General features: G+C 41.7%; 1 protein-coding gene across 2 annotated transcripts in view; it reads right to left on the bottom strand.

Annotated features, from left to right (window-relative positions):
- Window positions 1–4,252: 4,252 nt before the first annotated feature.
- The window catches only part of pak4 (p21 protein (Cdc42/Rac)-activated kinase 4), a 30,319-nt gene continuing 14,870 nt past the window's right edge, over window positions 4,253–19,701 (bottom strand). For both annotated transcript variants that reach the window (XM_040130799.1, XM_040130801.1), the window contains exons 2-11: window positions 14,776–15,012; window positions 14,105–14,319; window positions 13,662–13,869; window positions 12,978–13,211; window positions 11,661–12,113; window positions 10,297–10,430; window positions 9,558–9,684; window positions 6,690–6,815; window positions 6,452–6,586; window positions 4,253–5,287 (exon numbers count right to left, since the gene is read on the bottom strand). In XM_040130799.1, the coding sequence (XP_039986733.1) occupies window positions 5,132–5,287; window positions 6,452–6,586; window positions 6,690–6,815; window positions 9,558–9,684; window positions 10,297–10,430; window positions 11,661–12,113; window positions 12,978–13,211; window positions 13,662–13,869; window positions 14,105–14,319; window positions 14,776–14,976 (1,989 nt within the window). In that variant the 5' untranslated portion in view covers window positions 14,977–15,012 and the 3' untranslated portion in view covers window positions 4,253–5,131. The remainder of the gene's footprint in view (window positions 5,288–6,451; window positions 6,587–6,689; window positions 6,816–9,557; window positions 9,685–10,296; window positions 10,431–11,660; window positions 12,114–12,977; window positions 13,212–13,661; window positions 13,870–14,104; window positions 14,320–14,775; window positions 15,013–19,701) is intronic.

Raw genomic sequence — 19,701 nt, 5'->3', positions numbered from 1 at the left:
AAATCAACAGGAAACGTTTGGAAGCTCCGTTTGTGTGAAGCAGGGAGGTACTGACAAAAAAAAAAGAAAAAAAAAAAGATTGCCAGCAGTCCTGCTTCTTGAAAAATCCCTCTGGGCTAGACCCTCTCTCCGTCAGAAAACACCACCGAGGTGAGAAGAGCGCCTCGATCTTAAGTGGCCTCGGCAGTTTGAAAACCGCTAGGAATGTCAATGAGAGCTGTTACTTCAAACGCATCAGCCAAAAGATGCGGACGCCCCCTGGCGTACCGAGGACATTAAAATGACTCGAAGACTTTTCAGATATGTGAGATGAGAAGAGTAAAGCATCTGTCAAGTCAGACTCATAATCCGTCAAGTAGTGATCGTAAGTGTTAAGGCATGAACTCGTGAATACGCATACACGTCCGCACGCATTTGCATACCCCTCCCAGAAGCGCACACAAACATACGCACACAGCAGAAGAATCTGGCCCATAAAAATGCAGTTACGGTCTACAGGCAACATCGGCCCACCAGCAGTGAACAGATTTGGCATTTTCACATTGATAATCCAAGTACAACTGATCAAATGTGGGATGAGGCGTTAATGGGAACAACAACAAAGTCTGTAATACCACAGGAAGAGTGTTTGTTTACACCTGGAGGAAAAGCAGACTTGAAAACAAAAAACCCAGAGACAAAAAATGAAAAAAAAGGACTAAAAGGATTTATATACAATGAGCATTATGACCACAGCTAGAAAAATAAATGATCCGAGATTTACTTTTGAAAGTAGAGTCGAAACATTGAGAAAAACGTTGTAATATTTGGAGAAGAAAGTTGAAGATTTACAAGGACAAGTCATAATATTTTGAGAAAAAAAAAAGTTGTAAGCAGGCGAGTTATCAATGAAATGAAAATGAAGCCAGTTGGGTACAGTCCGAACACAAGTAAAAATATTAAACGTGGGCTGCAGTATGGACTTTCAGGAAATGCTAAAACCTATTCCAATTTAACCCCATCCAAGCATAACAGCAACATTTTGCTTTTTTTCGTTTTGTTTTATAATTTTTCTCAAAATATTACAACTTTTTCTTGTAATATTATGACCTAACTCTTGAAATCTCACATTATGATTATTTGCCTAACAGTGTCCTTAATAATCAGTCAAATAAAAAAAAATCCCAATATCAACCGGTCATTTTCAGCGGCTGCCCAGAGCCTCTCAAAAAGTACAAGCAGGACGCACCAGATGCGAATTACCAGCATTTATCAGATGCAACAAACAAACACGCTTTGTTTTAGCGAGTGATCCGTCAACATGACCAGTCTTGGACTTAAAGGATTCAATTGGGATCAATGTTCACATTTGAGATTGTGATTTTGAGGAAACTCCCTCCCAGACCAGAAAACAAGAAAACTCAAAGTGTCTTAACTTAAAATATGACAGCCCGAACTGAATTACCTCAACTTCACCCATGATTGTCATTCAGTCTTTCATCTCATTCAGATCAGCCATCCTGTTTCTGATTATAAGCAAAAGGCTACTAACACTAAACATCGCACGCTTCGTAATCCGAGTCATTATTGGCTTGTTCCTTATTTGACCACAAAACAGATCCGGAAACTGACACAAGCCGAAAATGTGCTCCCTGGCTAGCTGCCAAGGAGACAAAGTACAAAACGGCGACCAGAAATTTCTTTTAAGTGAATGTTTTTGAAGCAAAAAAAAAGTGGCAGGGACAAGGTTTACGATTAACCTACGTTCAGCCTGCAGGAGCTCATAACAAACTCGTTCTGAAGCAGCTCCGGTCCGGGCAGCCAAAAAAATCATGATACATGTTTTAAGGAAGCGAAAACTAAATTTCCCTCTGCTCGCACTGCTACGAAAACAGCTGGAGAGCACTGGTTTTTTTGTTCTTTTTTGTCTTATAAATCTGCCGAGCGCAGGGACAACAGAGTTCAGCCGTGTGAAACTATGACTAGAGCTAGAAGTTACAGACGATGATGCCTGGAAGGAAGCACTGTCACTCTAACCACAGTGCCACACGCCTCTGCAGTGCACTGCCGCTTTTTATGGCGTAGTTAAGTGATCTTATCAATATTAATACACAGCGTAATGGTAGACAGCTGTGCTTTGTAGGAATTATCAACAATGTTAGAAAATAAAAACTATTAGCTTGGAATAAAACCTACTGCCTGCTTGAAAAAAAGCCTTCATCCTACTCCGTGCTGCTACGATTTGTACAAGGCCTCACAGGCACTGGTTTCTCCTTTTGCTCATGAGGAACCCACAAAGGGATTGTTTACTGTATCAGCAGGAGAGCTGGACTACAGTGCACCTACAGCTGCAGTAGGTATATACTGTACATGTAAAAAAAAAAAAAAGTATCTGACAGTGCTCTGTGCAGTGAGTGTGCTACACCATCCAATACATTTTCATTTAGTTGCAGTTTTGAACTTTTTTTTTTTGTTTAAAAAGGTGAGCGATCCTGACACGAGACAGCATCTAAAAGTTTGAGGAAATGTTTCTCTGTGTTCATTTTCAAGGAGAACCTGGCAGGTGCCAAGTACTGTGGGTTCAGAACGGAAAACTCCCTCCTCAAAATGTTTCTTGACCAAAGTCTGGCCGTATCTTTGAATTTGATCCTCTGTTAAATGACTGTCCATTGCTACGAGGTACAGTCTGAGACTACAGATGTCTGCTGATAAAGACCCCACCTAGGGCAGAACGGGGGCATATAAGAACCAGACCTGGGACAAGCTGCACCGTATTTAATTCTCCGTGCATTCTTTCAGCATGCGGAGGCAGACTTCGGGTGATTAATCAGCTGGATATTTTAAAAAAAAAAAGTGAATTTTGCATGATTTTCAGTGACTGATCTGAATGTCCTGATGTGAAAAAGAACATCACATGCCTTGTACTCCAAACAAGACACAACAGTGTTATTTAATTACACCATCAGAGCTGTTTTCAGCCTCTTTGGAAAACTCCTATCCATCAACCAACAGAACGTCCGACGAACTTCAGATTTTCACCACCAAAATTTGGTGGAAGGTTTTTAGCTCATACATGTGTGTGTGCGTTCAATATTAGCAGCTGTTACTCACTAGTGTTCGGAGTTGATTTTCAGGGGAGTGTTTCCTGTTTTGTAAGTACTTCTGTTATCTTTCTGTCGTCTGCCGTACGGAAAACTTTCACAGAACCCAAATGCTTGCCAATTAAAATGTAAACATTAAACATAACCACAGATCCCACATCTTCACACACACACACACACACACACACACACAACACACATTAGGAGCATGAGCAACACTATTCAAAGAGGCTACTTTTTTTCCAGATCTCTAATGCTCCTTTCCGTGTGTCACGCTGAGTAGAGCAGGAGTTTTCCTTTATCGTAATAAATAAGGTACTCGTCGGATGACAAAGACCTACAGTGTGCTCCCGCTACGAGGTGGGTACAGTCAATCAAACATTTATCGATTCAACTGGACAAGCGGCGTAGCGGAGGAACACGATGAGCACTCCTTCACGTCAGCAGCTGACCATTTACTAAAAACAGCAGCCAAAGTGTGTTTGTTGAAGGAGAGTGATTACATCACGAGGAAGCTGAAGTGCACCACAGAACGAGAACAAATAGCCGATTCCCCTAAAAGCAGCTGGTGTTAATTTTCTACCTCAGAAGAACCCTCAGTTTGTGAAGTGAGTTACCTCTGTCAGCTGAAAATATTGAGCTAAGAAACAGTGTGGTAGAGCTAACTCTCCTAACACCACCATGGTAAAACCCAGCTGTTTGAAAGAAACAGAAAAAATGCTAAAACGGGCACGATTTTTATCCGTTTTGTCCGGATTTTAGACCCATTCATTATATTCTCAGCCTCTTTTTCTCTCTGCTTTTTGTGTTGTCGTAAAAACATTTCCCGCTTGTCTGAGTGACAGCTTGACCACTGAGGTTAATGGTCAAAAAGTCTTACCTGTTCTGGTCTTATAAAAAAAACAAAACAAAATAAATGGTCTATAGTGTCTCTATTATCCGCGTGCTGGAATCAACTGGGAGTGCAGCTTCTATCTCTCATCGACAGTGCTTCAAAAATCATCACATCTCATTCTAATATAAACCAGAAAAATCATAATAATAAAACAATCACAAAAAAGAGATAGTAAAACATCAAAACGGATATATCTCTCTATGTTCATTGTACTTACACAGGAAAATAAGGAGGAAATAAGAGAAAAATTCATCTGTTAAAAAAACCACAACTCCAGTGTTTAACTTTTGTTTTAGTGTATGTTTTCTTGTTTACAACAGAAAGCTAGTATTTTTATGGCTACAAAATAAAGTCCATCTGGCTCATTTTTGAGTCAAAAGAGTTCCTCCCTCAGTAGTAAGTTCTGGGTGTGATGAGGATAGTGTCTGAGTCTGGGATCCATCTGTAAGAGAAGTCCTTGTAGTGAATAAAATTCGGCTTCCAGACTGTCCAAAAGTGAGATTAAAATGTCGCTCGGACTACTTCTAAAATTAGCCAGTAGGCTCTCAGCTCCTTAGAAGAATCTAATTGGTGTGCAAAACCCAACCTTCACACTTAAAATCCAGGTAAGGTCCAAATGGAAAAATAAAAAACAGCCACAGTCCTCAACCTTTCCAGGTCAGGCCCTTCAATTAAAACAAAGTGTTTACATGAAATCCGCTGAACCTCGATGATGAAAATTCATCATCAAGTTGTGGCTTCTCTGGTGTCTGAACTCCACCTTCACAACTCCAGGTGAGAGCTCACACACACACACACACACACGCATGGGCCATGAAACACCGTCATTAACAGCACTGGCAACATATGTTTACACACACACACACACACACACACACACACACACACACAACCTTATTGCCTCTTATTCAGGAATACACTTCCCACAGTTCAGTGATTCACAGAAGAAAAATAGAATACTCCTGCACACCCAGTTTACACTTCCCAGCTGACAGCACTTTTCCGAGAGTTTTGCCTGAAGCACGGACCTCGTCGGTGACCTCTGACCTCTGAGGGCCATTCCTCTGTGTGCAGGAGTATTCTGTTCCGTCTGGACCTGCACACAAGTGCAGGTACATCCGCCCTCCTCAGTCAGGAGGTCTTAGCGTCACACGTCTCATCTCATCCTGTTCTGCCTCATCAGAGGGACGATGCAAGACGGCGGGCCTGCCTTCGTCAGGAAGGGGTGTTTGAGAAGCTCACTGGCCGTGGCCCTCTGAGCCGGGTCCCGCACCAACATCCTGTCCAGGAAGCCCTTGAGCACAGGGGAGACCTGGGAGAAGGAGAGCGGAGAGAGGGAGAAAACATCCAGAGTCATCAGACTCAATCAGGTGTTAATGATACGAGCCTGTAGGTTTGTAAAGGGGATAAGTAATGCTTTTATTGCTCAGTGCCACAAAATTTACATCCTCAAAAGTGAGAATGTTGTAAAATACGAGTTTCTTTCAAGTTATTTCGTCAATAATCAGATAAAGTGGGGCCCAAAAGTCTGAGACCACTTTCCCATGGCATTCAATCGTTTTGGATGGGACATTCAGCCCATGAGTAGCGATATCGGCACACATGCACATTTAGATAGCTAAAAACATACTTCTCAATCAGAAATCTGTTAACCGTTTTTGTTAATAAATGAATGGTATCTGATTTTTCATTTACATGACATTTAAGTCAAGTTACTGCTAAACGCCAGAAATACTCAGATTTCTACAGTGCACGTGAACTTAGTACCGCCGTCAGAAATTTCTGTCTTTCGCATTTTTTTTAAAACTCTCCTCCAAACCGCATATCAGTAAGCGCACACACAGTCCACCAAAACAGACTTCAATAAGACTAGAAAAGTGCCATATAAGTGCAGTCCATTTACCACCATTTATTATTCCTGATTTATCCCTATCTGTGCCACACATTTCTGCTTGACCACTGCTTTATTTAGCCGTCTCAATCCTTTAATTTCGAAAACGTAAGCTTATTGCCTTTGTTAATTACATGTTATCGTTAGCCAGGGTGGTGGCAATAGTACCTGGACCGGTGCCAGGGCAGAGACAGTGATGAATCAATGAAGAACAAGTCAATAAAAGGTCATCATTCCTTAAGGTCTGTGTTTCACTTCTCATCCTCAAGGCATTTAAATGAATGTTACAATAAAAAAAAGGACAGGTTGTAATCAAACCCTTTCCCCACAGCTGGTGTGTACAAAACATGACCAACTGCAAGTTGTCTCTTCTCTTCCTCTTATAGAGGCAAAGGCTTCCTGTTATATTTCCAAAACAATCGATAATTTTCGATGCATTTGATTTTGTTGTTTCATGTAAGGGAAGCCGCAACACCAAAATGTATATAAAATTCCAGATTTGTGTTTGAAAGTAGAATGGCATAACTGTTATCTGGTACTGGTGGTGCACACACGTGTCTTCAGCTTTTGTCTCTGTCTCCGTACCTTGTGCAGGTTCTTCAGTTTGGGAGGCAGGTTGTCTCGAATCATCTTCATGGCTTTGAGCGGCGGCTCATTGAAGTACGGTGGCTCCCCATCTACCATCTCTATGACCATGATACCCAGGGACCAGATGTCCACCTGTCCAACAGCGTGACGAGACAGTCAACAAGTAGAAGAGATGTGCTTATTTACATGTTTAAATAAAGGTAAGATCCTGAGGAAAAACATGTGTGAGTGTTACCTCTGGTCCATAGGGCAACCTGGATATGAGCTCTGGTGCCATCCAGTATGGTGTTCCAACCAGAGACTTTCTTCTCTGCACTTCCTTAGACACCTGGGCGCAGAAACCAAAGTCTGACAGCTTCACCTAGAGACAGAAGAGAGGTGGAAGCAGAGAGGGATGTAGCCAGAAAGAGTTAAAAGACAAGAAAGAAACAAAAAGGAATGTCAAGAGTATTTTTCACAGAAAATACACAGCATAGCAACCGTAAGAGCAAAGGAGTGTTTAACATCGCATTTGTGAGGAAACTTTTCCTGATGATGACGACTTTTGATCATGGACAGATGAAGGGAAGTTCAATATAAACAAATATTTGATATGTGTTTCAGCTGCATAAAAATAAATATTCAATTTTGATATCTGAGGCACAGCTTCTTATGCTTCAATAGTTGAGCTGTCCAGTCTGTGAAACCTGCCTCGAAAGTCATGACAGTCAGGTCCCCCTGCCATCCAGCCCTGTTTCTGAGAAAGCCTGAGCATGGCTGGGTATCTACAGTAGACCTGCCTTTGATGTTGTCCACAAAGCGGACTGCCGTCCTCAGATGGCACACAAAGAGAAACGAAACAAACCTGCCATGAGAACTGGTGCACACATGTATGAACACTTTCACATACACAGACGCTGTAACCTGATGACATGGCTTCCACTGATGAGCTGAGCTCCATAGACAACACCACAATTTTGACCTAAAAAGCTTTTTGTAAATATAACCTCAACATTAATAAATTAGTCAATCAAAACAGAGATCCAATGTCTGGACCTATCTTTTAAGAGATTAAACAGTCACTTCCACATACACCACCCAGTGCACAGATGCATTCAGACACACCAAAAAAAAAAAATCCACCCTATTGACGAGAAACAGTTCAGGCTTGGCTGAGTTGGCTTCCCCTGCCAGGCCACAAGCAAAACTCAGATCCAGCCCAGTACCAAAACACCACATCAGCCGGCAAGAAGCTTTCTGTGTGAACATGCAACCACTCAGTGGTCTTCCTGAAATCAAACTACTACTACTATTTAAAAAAATATTTAAAGACAACTCTTACTACTTCAAATTAGAAATGTCTATATTCAGTGTATACAAATATATGCACATCCGAAAATGCATACGACCACAAAAGGAAATGAAGAAAACAGTGTGAGGTAATTTAAGCCCTTTGGTGCAGACATACAACTGTGTACAAACAATACTTTTATTCCATTCTTTCCATCATCCAGAGCAATAAAGATAATTACATCTACAAAAATAGTCATTTCTGTCATATTAATGCAGCTCTACCGAGATGCAGCTTCTGCAGGTGCTTTTTCACCCCAACAGAGCACAAGAATGTAGAAGAAGCACTTCAGTGTTACCGTGCAGGCCTTTCTGGCCCTGCATACTGCTGGAAGCCAAGGCGATTGGGTGAGACCACAGCTCTTTATAGACATCAAACCACAAACACTCATCAGCTCTCATCAAGGACACTTTGGTTTACATATCAGCTCATCTTAGCATCAAATGTGACATTTGTACATATAATGTATGACGTTGTACGTACAAGAGACTCAGGGGGAAAAAAAAAAAAAAAACACACCAGGCATGCATATTAGCTTCTGTTATTTATAATGTGAATTAAAAAGTGGAAGACAAACTCTGCACACCATGAATGAAAAAGTACAGAGAAACTGGGTGATAACACTTGCTACCCACACCCTGTCCACAAACATAGCTGTTGTTATGGCCAGTCTTGGATTTAGATCACATTTTGACGTGATCTCAATCTGCACCTGCTGACTGACCAAGTAGCAGGATGACATACACTGGACATACAACCATTCATTTTGTCCCCTTAAATTCACTGACTCATCTAGAAAAATGTGGTCTTTATGTGACATGACCAATGTGGACAATCTCACAGACTACAAAAGACCACTGACAACATTTAGCAGGAGGCTTGCCCTAACATACCGACCTTGTCAGAATGCACGTTAATGGTGCTGGTGAGATCCCAGCTCAGCAGGACCATGCATTCTGCACAGGGAGTAAATAGCAACATCTAATAGAGTACCAGTCTTGTGTAATTTTTGTGCTCTCTCTTTACATCTGGACCATGACTGAAGACCAAGTATGTGTTTTTTGTCTGACTGTGACACACCAGAAGCCGAGTTCTCTTTTTCCCCTGGTGTTGCTGTGCAACCATGTTAGTTTCATTTTCTGTAGAAAGCAGAAACTTGCTTGTCAACAGGCAGGAAGCGATGTTCCATCTGCCTCAGCTCTAGAGTAGTGGTTAACAAAGCATTTAGTTCCTTTTTCCAGCCAACATTTCTCTTTTATTCTCATAAAAGTGGGTTATGTTTTGTCAGTGGTTGCAGTGCTGCACTGACTTTGTGCATCCTGTGAGACAAACTCTGAAAAGGAGTGAGTGAGGAGAAACTAACTGTCAATCATGTGCGTACCATAAGCCGTAGCAGAAAATGCACTGATGTCGCTAATGACATAATTACTAAGCTCAATCTTAGCATCAATGCTCGCTGCATTCATTTTACGTGTGCCAGAGCCACGATGAATGCTATTATTGCTGTTAGTTGAGGTGTCTGCTGGAAAAAGGCCTTTTATTTATTTTATGCTGTTAAAGTGCCACCTCAGCTACAGTGTTGTGGTTTGACATATAAAAGCAGATTTGTGGGGCTCACAAAGATTTTTTTTGAACTCCTGACATTTTAAAATGAAGTTTGTTCTAAAGAAAAACAAAAACAGTTTGGTTTACAGCTTTAATGCCTTTTATAAGCTTCTCTTCCTGCCTAAAAAGAGCTGAGATACAGCTCTTAGATTGGACTGTGGTACATACCCGACCATCGTGAGTGAGGAGGATGGAGTCACTCTTTATGTCTCTGTGGATCACACCCTGTGTGTGGAGGACAGACAACGCTTTCAGGACAGACAGACACACGGTGGCAATCTGCTCCTCGTTCATCCTTGAGAGAGGGAGAGACATCAGAGAGATATGTCAGTTTAGAATTTTCACCACCTCTGTTTCATGCAGTTTTTGCAATATTAGTACTATTTTCCCCAGTTCACTCTACCGTCAGGTGTGATCATTTCTGAAGCCATGTTGATGAGGTGTAGAACTCACAAACCAAGACCAGAAAAAACAAAGCTTTGAACTGTGTATCTATGCTTCATAGTATTTAGAGATATGGTCAGTCCAAAAGGTTGCAAATATCTGGAAAACTGTCATGTTACTCAATACGTAAATTGCTCCTCTGAAAAATGTGAAATGACACAGGTCATGGTGGTATTTCTCTCTGAGAGGAACACGTTAGGTAACACTGCCCCCTAATGGAAGAAAATACTCACGGGGGATGGAGGGAATTTTATAGAAGGGTACAGTGTAATGGAGAGGCAGTAATAACAAAAAGGAGTAGTCATTAGGAGTTAAAGGCTTAAATCCCATGAAAATGTATTGGATTACATGGACTACAAGGTCATGTACCCACCCACAATGGTTAAAGCCCTTAAAAGTTACCAGTTGCTACATAAATGAAACTAACTTGACTTGATCCTCTTAAAAAGTTTCTCTCTCTTACCTGGTGTGTGTCACAATGTCAGTGAGAGCCCCCCCCTCTAGGAACTCCATGACGACCCAGAGCTCGTCTCCCACCAGGTAACTGTTGTACATCTCCACCACGTTCTCATGGTGATAGTCCCGCATGATCACCACCTGCAGTTACCATGGAAAATGGGTGGACACACAGACAGGGTACAATTACATCACTCATTAGAATGGCAGGGTGGCTTTGCAGGTGGACGGACTATCATCCGTAAGGTCAATACTGCATTGATCAATGACTGAAGCCCTGCCTGATTACTCATTCGCCAATTCAAATGTCTAAAATGATTACCATTAGCAACTGATGTGATCATGAAATGGAGCTGTGTACTCTATTACCTAAAAAAAAAAAAAAAAAATAATAATAATAATAATAAAAAAAATCGAGCCCCTCATTTCAACTGACAGCAGTTCTGACTTGTTCTGAGAGAAGTGTCTGATTTTATTCAAGGATTTTATGTCTAATGTCTGCATAAGCTAGGTGTGAGACAGGCTTTCATACTTTGTTTTCCGGCTCTGCTGTTTAAATGTGAAATCTGTATTTGCAAAACTTGCTTGTGTCAGGAAAGCGGGAAATACACTTTTTAGACTTGTTACAATTTAATATTTCTATACACAGAAGAAAGACTATCATTGTCTTCTTCTGATTTGAAGGCACTAGTCAGAAAAATAGATAGGTCATCTTGTTAGACAATGTATCACACTGTACTTCCCCATGGTCACTTTATTAGATACACCTGTACAACCTAATGCAATCCAATACAAGTGCTCTACCATAAAGTCTTTTTTTTTAGGAAAGAAAATCTCAATTATAGGTTTAAGCACTGAAGTCATAGTTAGTGATGGTGTTGTACTGTACTGCATTACACTGAGAGGTTACTAATATTCTGCCCCCCCTCCTGTATGTAAATAGGGGAAAAAAATAGAAAACACCTCTCATTATAATAACTTCAAGTATAACACCTTTTTATAATAAAAACTAAAGATTATAAACTTCGCAGTGTTAGAATTAATGGCATTGGATTCTATTAGATTGTTATTAGTGCCTAATAAAGTGACCACTGACAGTATTAAAATACATTTAACAAGGAAAAGTTCTCATTGAGATAAAAGAAAATATCTTTACATACAAAGAGACCACAGAAGAGAAAATACAACATTATTTATCACAGTAGTAATATGAAGAACTACGTGCCGTGTAGAATCCAATCTGCTGTCTGCTGTGCAGTCTTCAAATCATCAAGTGTTGCATCTTATTTTCACATTCACTGTGTTTGGACATTGAGTTGTTTTTAATCACTGTATCTACCAAACAGCATTAACTAGATCATGGAGTCTTACCTCGTTGAAGAGGAGTTCTCTGCGCTGTTGTTTCCTCAGGTCCATCTTCTTCACGGCGACCAGTTTCCCTGTGGTCTTGACTGTGGCTATACACACGATCCCCGTGGACCCCTCCCCTATCTTAATGTAGTGGTCCAGGTAGGTCCGCGGATCGCCGGGATCCACCACCATCTGTAGCGCTGCTCTGAACTGCTCATGGGAAACCCTCTGGGGCTCCCTCTGTGGTGAGCGGCCCTGAGACGGAGCACCCGACACCGGCGGCCCCGAGGGCACAGGGGGCCGCGGAGCTGGAATGTTGGGGTGAGGAGTGTGTGGGTGCTGGGTGGACTCAGGGGTCAGGCTGGGGTGGGAAGTGTGGTGAGGGTGGCTTACAGGGGGCTTCGAGCTGGAGGAACCTCGGGTGGAGCCACTGGAAGGGCCATTTTGAGGGGAAGACTCATGGTGTCGATCCGGCTGGAAGGAGTAGACAGGAGCAAACAGGCTGAGTATATATTAAGCTGGAGGAAACATCTTTTCAGGGTTGGTGCTGCAATGAGTTGTTTCCTAATAACTTACACCATCAAAAATATTTACATATTAGGAAGAGGCAATATGGATTTAATCTTCTATCACCATGGGACCATAATCCATAAATAAAATCAGTCAATCCATCAATAAATCACAGAATATCATGTCATTTTACTTCACAAAATCAAAATACATTGTATCCTATATTAATGGATAAAATCCTCTTTAGAGATAAAATTACCCAATAGAAAAGTATTTTTTTGCCAAGTAGATGCAAATTAAATACTCGGTAAATCAAATTGCCTGCAAGGGCTTAATATACAGAACTATAAAAGGGATAGTTACCATAGTATTAATGTATAGGAAAATCTTTGATTATCTGTACATCAAAAATACAAACAAGACAAAAATGGAAGTTTGCAAATATTTAACTGTCCAAACGGCTTCAATTTCCTCTTTATTACATATTTCTGTAAAGCACATTGCACAAAGTAGTTCTATTTTTTTTTTTTAAAATAAACCCTGAATTTGAACTGCATAAATCTTGACATTATCACGCAAGCACCGCTAACAGCTTTCAGAGGAGAGAACCAGGAGAGAAGTGGCTAAATCCGACCTGGGGAACAAGAGCAAGGTGATAACAGCTTTCAATCCATCAGCCAGTGGCTCAATTTGCACTTGTCTGCCTTTTTCTCTCAATTAATAGCCTCCCTTAGGGCTCCTGCCTCTCCTTCTGTCTGTCCTGGCGGGGATCAGACACCTCTCTCTCTCTCTCTCTCTCTCTCTCTCTGTCCGTGCTGCCGTCCCTACCTGTCCTGTGGGGCTGCGGCCACCCTCGCTGTCTGTCCTCGGGTAGGTGTTAAACGGCCGTGTGGTCTGTTGAGCAGTCTTAATCACCCCCTCTGTAACCGGCAAATTTGGGGTGCGGATGTTGGGCCCAGAAAGAGGCCTCTTGTCCCTGGGAGATTGAGGGCTGCCATCCCGCATCACGTAGCTTGACTTTGGCCTGTGATCACTGGGTTGCTCCCTGCGAACCACCTGCTCCTGAGAAGAAGCAGGATTGGATGAGAGATGGAGGGATTATTGCGAAGTATGCAAAGAAAAATGGACAGATGAAAGGTGAATAAATATGAAGTTAAGAGGACAACAGCTACATGGTGGATTTGGTGCTGCAGTGTCAAATTGAAGCAAATCCAAGATACTCAAATTCTGGTACTTTTAACTAAAATGTCCAAGCCACCGTGCCCTTGTTTTTTTTTAAGACTTCAAATTCAATAGCTGCTATTTTATTTAGAGTAAGGAAATATCAATATGAGTGATAAATACAAACACGGCGAAAACTTAATATAATGGTCTAAAAGACAGTTACTTCAGTAAAGACACCTATGAGAGTCCTATGAACATTATTATTAAAATAACAAATATTATTTTTTAATTATGTGAAGTAGTAAGGCTGGTTCCATCTTTGACACAGGGCTCATCTTTGGTCTTTACCTTGTCTCGGTCCCGTGACTCTCTGTCTCTGTGAGGGGGAGGGGGAGGGCCGGACCCTGGTTTGTTCCTGTGGGCCCTGCTGGGCTCTTGGCCACGAGGCTGCTGCTGGGGCCGACCCTGGACTCCCTCATCCCTCTGAGGAGGACAGACTGCACGCTGACCCTGCCGGGGGTCACCTCCGCTCTGGTGTTCTGGTCTGGGTCGGTCTCTGAGAAGCAAAGTGGTGCATTAATCAGGTCAGATGCTTGTGGTGTAACAACTCATGGGCTTATACTGACAAAACTCTGCTTTGTTCCTGTGTACATCATAAAATTATGATGCCACAACATCTGTGCAACATGCTGCTGCTGAAGAAACAACACATGATTATTAAATGCTTCAAGTTTTATTTTTGTTTATATCTGTGCCTCCACTCTGCCTGGAGCAGCAATTAAATTCCTTACCTGTCTTGTCTCTCTGGGTGTGAGTAGTGTCTGTGGTGAGGATCTCCATTCTCCTGCCCCCCTCCTCCTCCTGAAGAGCTAGAGTCCCTGCGAGGTTGGATGGGAGGGCTGCCTCTTCGCAGGGAATTGGAGCGAGTCACAGACATGGTGTCAAACTCATCCAACAGCCAGGTCAGAGAGCCATCCACTCCCATCTTGTTGCCCCGTACAATTGTCTGGAGAATGGGGGGGGGGGGAGAAAAGAAGTACAGTGGCTAGTGGAAGACAGGATGGGAGGTCCTAATATAACAAAGCTTTCTCACTATTTCAGGATCCTGTATGAATTTACATATGGCTTGTAAAATTGTGAATGGGCTTGTGAATTGCTGTGTACTTAAAATTGAATATTCTTTATTTTTTCTCTTTAGTGAGAGTATCTATTCAATGTCAATTTTTGTAGTTTTGTAGAAACTCTGTGATTCTGTCCAGAGACAGCTGCAGCTAAGGCACAGCAGTGACCATGCTGTGTTAAATCTTAAGTTATGATTGAAATTCAAAACGTAGCTTGATCTAGCAACCTAAATTCACAGACTAATGAAAATAATTAATGACATTCTAAATCCAAGTTTTTAATATGCATAATTTTCCTTAGCTAAGTAGTTAATTGTCGATTTATTTTTCAAGCATCCCACCTTGCGCGGTTCTACAGTAGTGATGACAGTCACGTCGATGAAAGGTTTGGGCCTTTTGGCCGTGTCTTCGATGAGCGACTGCCATTGCCGCGGCAACCCGACAAACTTCTGCTCCTGCTCGTCGAAGTCTGTATGTACGCGATGCTCAAAGTTAGACGGAGCCGAGATCTGGATACGAGACTTCTTCTTTTTGGTGAACATGATGGTGGCTGAGGCAGCTGCAGCCTAGCATCAGACCTGCAGGGAGGAAGGATGAAAGAGAAGAGCGTTAGCAGGAAAGACGGAAGAAAAAAAATGCAAATCTAAAATTTCCAAGTGGCGTACGCAACACATACCGCACGTGCATGCACACAGGTATAGATAGCAACTTCAGAACTTCTGCAACATAGGTCGTTTTTCACACCTTCTGATGTCACCCATGGTAATGTACCGGTAGCAGGCGTGCCAGACCTTGGTCACCGTGTTTACAATAATTAATGCACTGGCATAGACATACTGAACCTTTATCGTCATGGTTACAAGAACACCACCTGGTTAAGGTTGTGGATTTGACATGGATTAAAAAAAAAACAACAACAACATTATTCACTATCAGTTTGAAAGGGGAAACGAACAGCAGTCTTTCCTGTCAAAGTCCTCGGTTTTGTCGACCCAAGGATCCAAACTGCCATAGTAAAAAAAAAAAAAAAAAATCATGTTCATATTTTCAAAGCAAACGTCATAATCATGCTTTGTTTTTTGTGTGTATTTCAGCAAATAAAGTACCACCCAACTGGCTTATTTCGGCCTTCTGAGCATTTAGCCGCCTAGTGGCATTATACCAGCTGTGACCTTTGGCTGAAGGTCATCAACAGGCTCAACAATAGGCTCACTACTTGTCTCCCATTATTAATAACAGGAAAGCTGTTCCTGCTCCGGCATTTCCTGATGGCCATAATAACACAGCCACCCCAGTGGGGTGATAACAATCCATGCAAGAAATCCTTCCAAGCAACAGACAAAACATCAGCGTAGCATCTTCAATGAGACATGTTGTCATCATCACTTGCTGCTTTTCTCACTGTCTCAACCACACTTTTACCATCACAGTTCAAGCGTAACTCTGTTCTATATATATGCTGCACTATGTCAAGTATATACCGTGCATGTACACAACAGACAGACTACAGTCCAGTCTGCTGTTGACAGTTCACTTTCTGCCACATAAAACAGATGGATACTCTATTATGACTTTGCTTTATTTAAAAACATATCTGATGTGAACTTATCAGATTGTGAAAGTTAGAGGATGCCTCTGAGAACTTTTCCCAGGCTTGATATCAACACAAACTGCCTGGTGACATTTTCCTTTGAAAACAACTTTTGATGGACTCAACAGGACTGGGATTCCAGGGTCTGGTGCTGTGGGTCCCAACCAAAAGAACAGCATTATCAATATTTTTGCTCCTGCATACACTGAATGTCAACAAGACACACAAAATACCACAGTACAATACAACACAACCACAAGGGGCCTTTTTTCACAGACAACACTCTGACACATCACTGTAGGAAAAGCACAGGTGGAAATATAAAAATGATTGATGGCTGTATTCCACTCAGCTTCTTTGGTTTCAGGGTCCTGGTACTGTGTATACTGGCTCACTGTCATACTTCCATGTCTTACTGGGGCACTTGAATAGAACAGAGCCATCATTAATGTCATTTGTAACACCCGTACTTTTCTTACTATAACAATTCAAAATGTTTGCTGTGAAAAAGTCAACAGAATTTATAAAATTAAGTTTCACAAATTTTGTATTTCATACAAAACTATTAGTCTCCCTCTCAACCATGCTGATTTGTCAGTGGGTATCAAAAGAGGTACTCCCAGTAGTCAAACAGAGCCTTGCTTGTGATCAGTGTGTTATAAGCAGAACCAGGCCGTTCTGGGCAGCTGAGGAGAGGGGGCATCAGGAGAGGCGGGGCAGTCAGCCAGTAAAAATTCTTCTACAGTCTTCTCTTCTTGTTTTGCTACAAAATACTGTGTCCAACTCAGCCCATTAACTCTCGAAAAGAAAAGAACAAAAAATAAAGGCAGGTTAAAAACAAGGTTATGAAAAAGATGCAGGGATGGGAGTACCTGAAAGGGACAGGCCAATGGTTTGCGGGTGAGCTGAGTGAGAGGGCGATCTGGGTGGGTCATAAGTTAGAGGGCATGAGTCATGCTGCCAAGCTCACAGTCTGCACTGTTAATAAAGCCTTTCACAGCAGGAGCGTTTCAAGTTTAGCAGGACACGCCTAGGAACACACTGAGAAAAGCGAGGTTCACTGCCAAAAACGCAGCCTCAACAGCACCAGCACAGAACTTTCACAGAACTACAACACAACACTCTACAACAAACAGCACAAAGAAATCAGGATAAATTGCCGATATGGACATTTATCGTAAGTGTGCTAGTGCACAGATATATGGACTACTTTGATTGTTATTACATGGTGCAAAGCCAGCAAGACAGTCTGAGACATAAAATGGTAAACAATATCTAACATACCAATCCACTCCCAATATCTTTTTTGGATTTATGCAGTCATGCATGGTTGCAGTGCAAAGGAGAGATACCAAGTGCCCAAATACTTCTTTACACAAATCAGACTGGTTAAGATGGAAGAAAACAACAGAACTCTTATCCTGAGGCATAGTGCATTTATCGCAAATAACAGCTTAATTACTTGCTTTACTTATAAATTACTCTACTCTCTAATGTCATAGCATTTAAATGAGAACACAGAATGAAAATTGAAATCACCATATTCAAATCAATTTTTAAAAGTGACACAATATCCATATAATTTTACAAAATGTTGCCATCACTGTTATCCTCAAAATGTTTGAATAAAAAAAAATTTTCAGCACTTTTCAAATCTTATCAAATGCAGACTTTTTTTCCCTAATACATCAAATCAAATGTTTATTTATTGATATAATGTCTGTGTCCTCAAAGTGGAAGAGTGTATTCTTTTCATACAGTCGCCAAGCCACAGTAACACAGTGTAGTTGCGTCTACAATAAGATACATCTGCAGTTATTTCTCTGAAAAAAAAAACAAAAAAAAAACAGGGTTCAACTCCACCCAGCTACCAGCTCTGTGTTTTGTTGCCATTAGCCAAATTTTTTTCATAACAGCGAGGTTACAACACTGGTGATAAATGCCTCATTACCGTCATAATGAGTGTGGTGACAGCAGGGAAGAGGCATATAAATCACTGTAGAGGCAAATCATTAGCGCTCAACTGAGACAGCAATACAGTCAATCAATGAATCTGAACTCTGGAACAAAGATAGTAACCACTGCCTTAAGGAAGGATGTCAGTAATGAACAGTGGAGGTGGTGGCTGGAGAAATTATCATATCACCTACAGAGGATAATAACATAAACCAATGTGTACATGCAGCCTATGATTAGATATACTATTGGCAAGATTGGAACAGTTAGGACTTCAAGTTAATGGCTTAAGTCACAATATCTTATTGAAAGCAGAAGGAGCTTCAACAGACCATAAATCAGTACAAAAAGCTGCCGGGTGGGGTTGAGAATGACACTGAGCGTCACAGACAGGGGTCTGGCTGTGAATCATGGTGTGTTGGTGCTTTCAAATCCTGACCTTTTTGCTGCAGCTAAAGATATCTGGAACTCTGAGTTAAAGGTTGTGGGTGAAAAATAAGATTTTACTGCCGCTGTCAAGGGCCAAGAAACAGTAAGGTTTAAGTGTAATGAAGGGAAAGTGATAAACAGCAAACAGATTACAGAGCGCTGACCGCAAAGACTCTGTTTAATTTGAGACAGAACTTTTTTCACTAGGTGGCAAGCACACGGTTGACTGTAGTATCAATAAACAGTACTGTGTTGGTGCAAACAGAGGGCTTTACAAGCCAAAGTGAGTCTGGAAATCCAATTAGGTGTCGCTCACTCAATGGACGATAAATTCACATGCAATGTGAGGGAAAATCATAGGAGAGCCACACTGCTGCACCCTGCCACCCACTCAAACAGTGTTACTGCCCCCCCCCACACACACACACACACACACAAACACACACACAAACACACAGTGTAAACCAAAAGCTATAAAAGGACTCCTCCTCTCATAGAGCCAAACAGGCAGATTCCCTACTTGAAGACAACAATCACTGTAGTTACAGCTTCCCTGTGTTTTTCCCTCCCTCTCACTTAAAATCTGTCACTCTCTCATCATCTCTCCCCCCACCCTCAATCTACATCTCTGTCTTACCCTCAATTTCTCTCTCGGCGGTCCTTCCCCCTTTTAACAGTCTCCCACCCTACTCCCATTTTCCCTCTCTCTCTCCTAAACCCAACCTCGCTCTGCCCCACTCTTTCTCCTTGCATTGCTCTACTGCTGCTCATTTATGCCTGGCTAAACAGTTAGAAAGCCTGTCCAGTCAGTGGGCCAGAGCCAGGCTGATGAGCTCTGGATGAAGCTGCTGTCCTCTGGCTTGATTCAAGTATTTTACATGGGTGGTCCGCACTCGGAAAGATAACATCGGTCACAACAATGCTATTTAGCTTCAGTGATACAGTTGGGTATGAAACGGTTATGAATGGGAACCAGATCCAAATTTATAAGGGCCGTGAATTTATTAGGTAACATACTTTTGATTCTGCTTATTGATTCCTGAAAGCAATTCTAAAGCTAACAACACACGTGTATAGTGTTATCAATGTTATTACTCAATTTTCTAGGTAATAACTATTCCATCATATTAGCTCCACCATGTCATAAAGTTGAGGAACAGTGAAAGACACCATTACTTTGAAAACACCTACTCAGCAACAGCCATGACAAAGAAAGCGTGCATCACACATTTCCTCCTCTCACTCAAATGATTTTCTGCTTGTGGCTCCATTGAGACATATCTTACGTAAC

This window comes from Xiphias gladius, chromosome 7 (genome assembly GCF_016859285.1).
Source record: "Xiphias gladius isolate SHS-SW01 ecotype Sanya breed wild chromosome 7, ASM1685928v1, whole genome shotgun sequence".
Classification (NCBI taxonomy): domain Eukaryota; kingdom Metazoa; phylum Chordata; class Actinopteri; order Istiophoriformes; family Xiphiidae; genus Xiphias; species Xiphias gladius.
The sequence above is the reverse complement of the archived record's forward strand: the minus strand, read 5'-3'. Positions and strand labels throughout refer to the sequence as shown.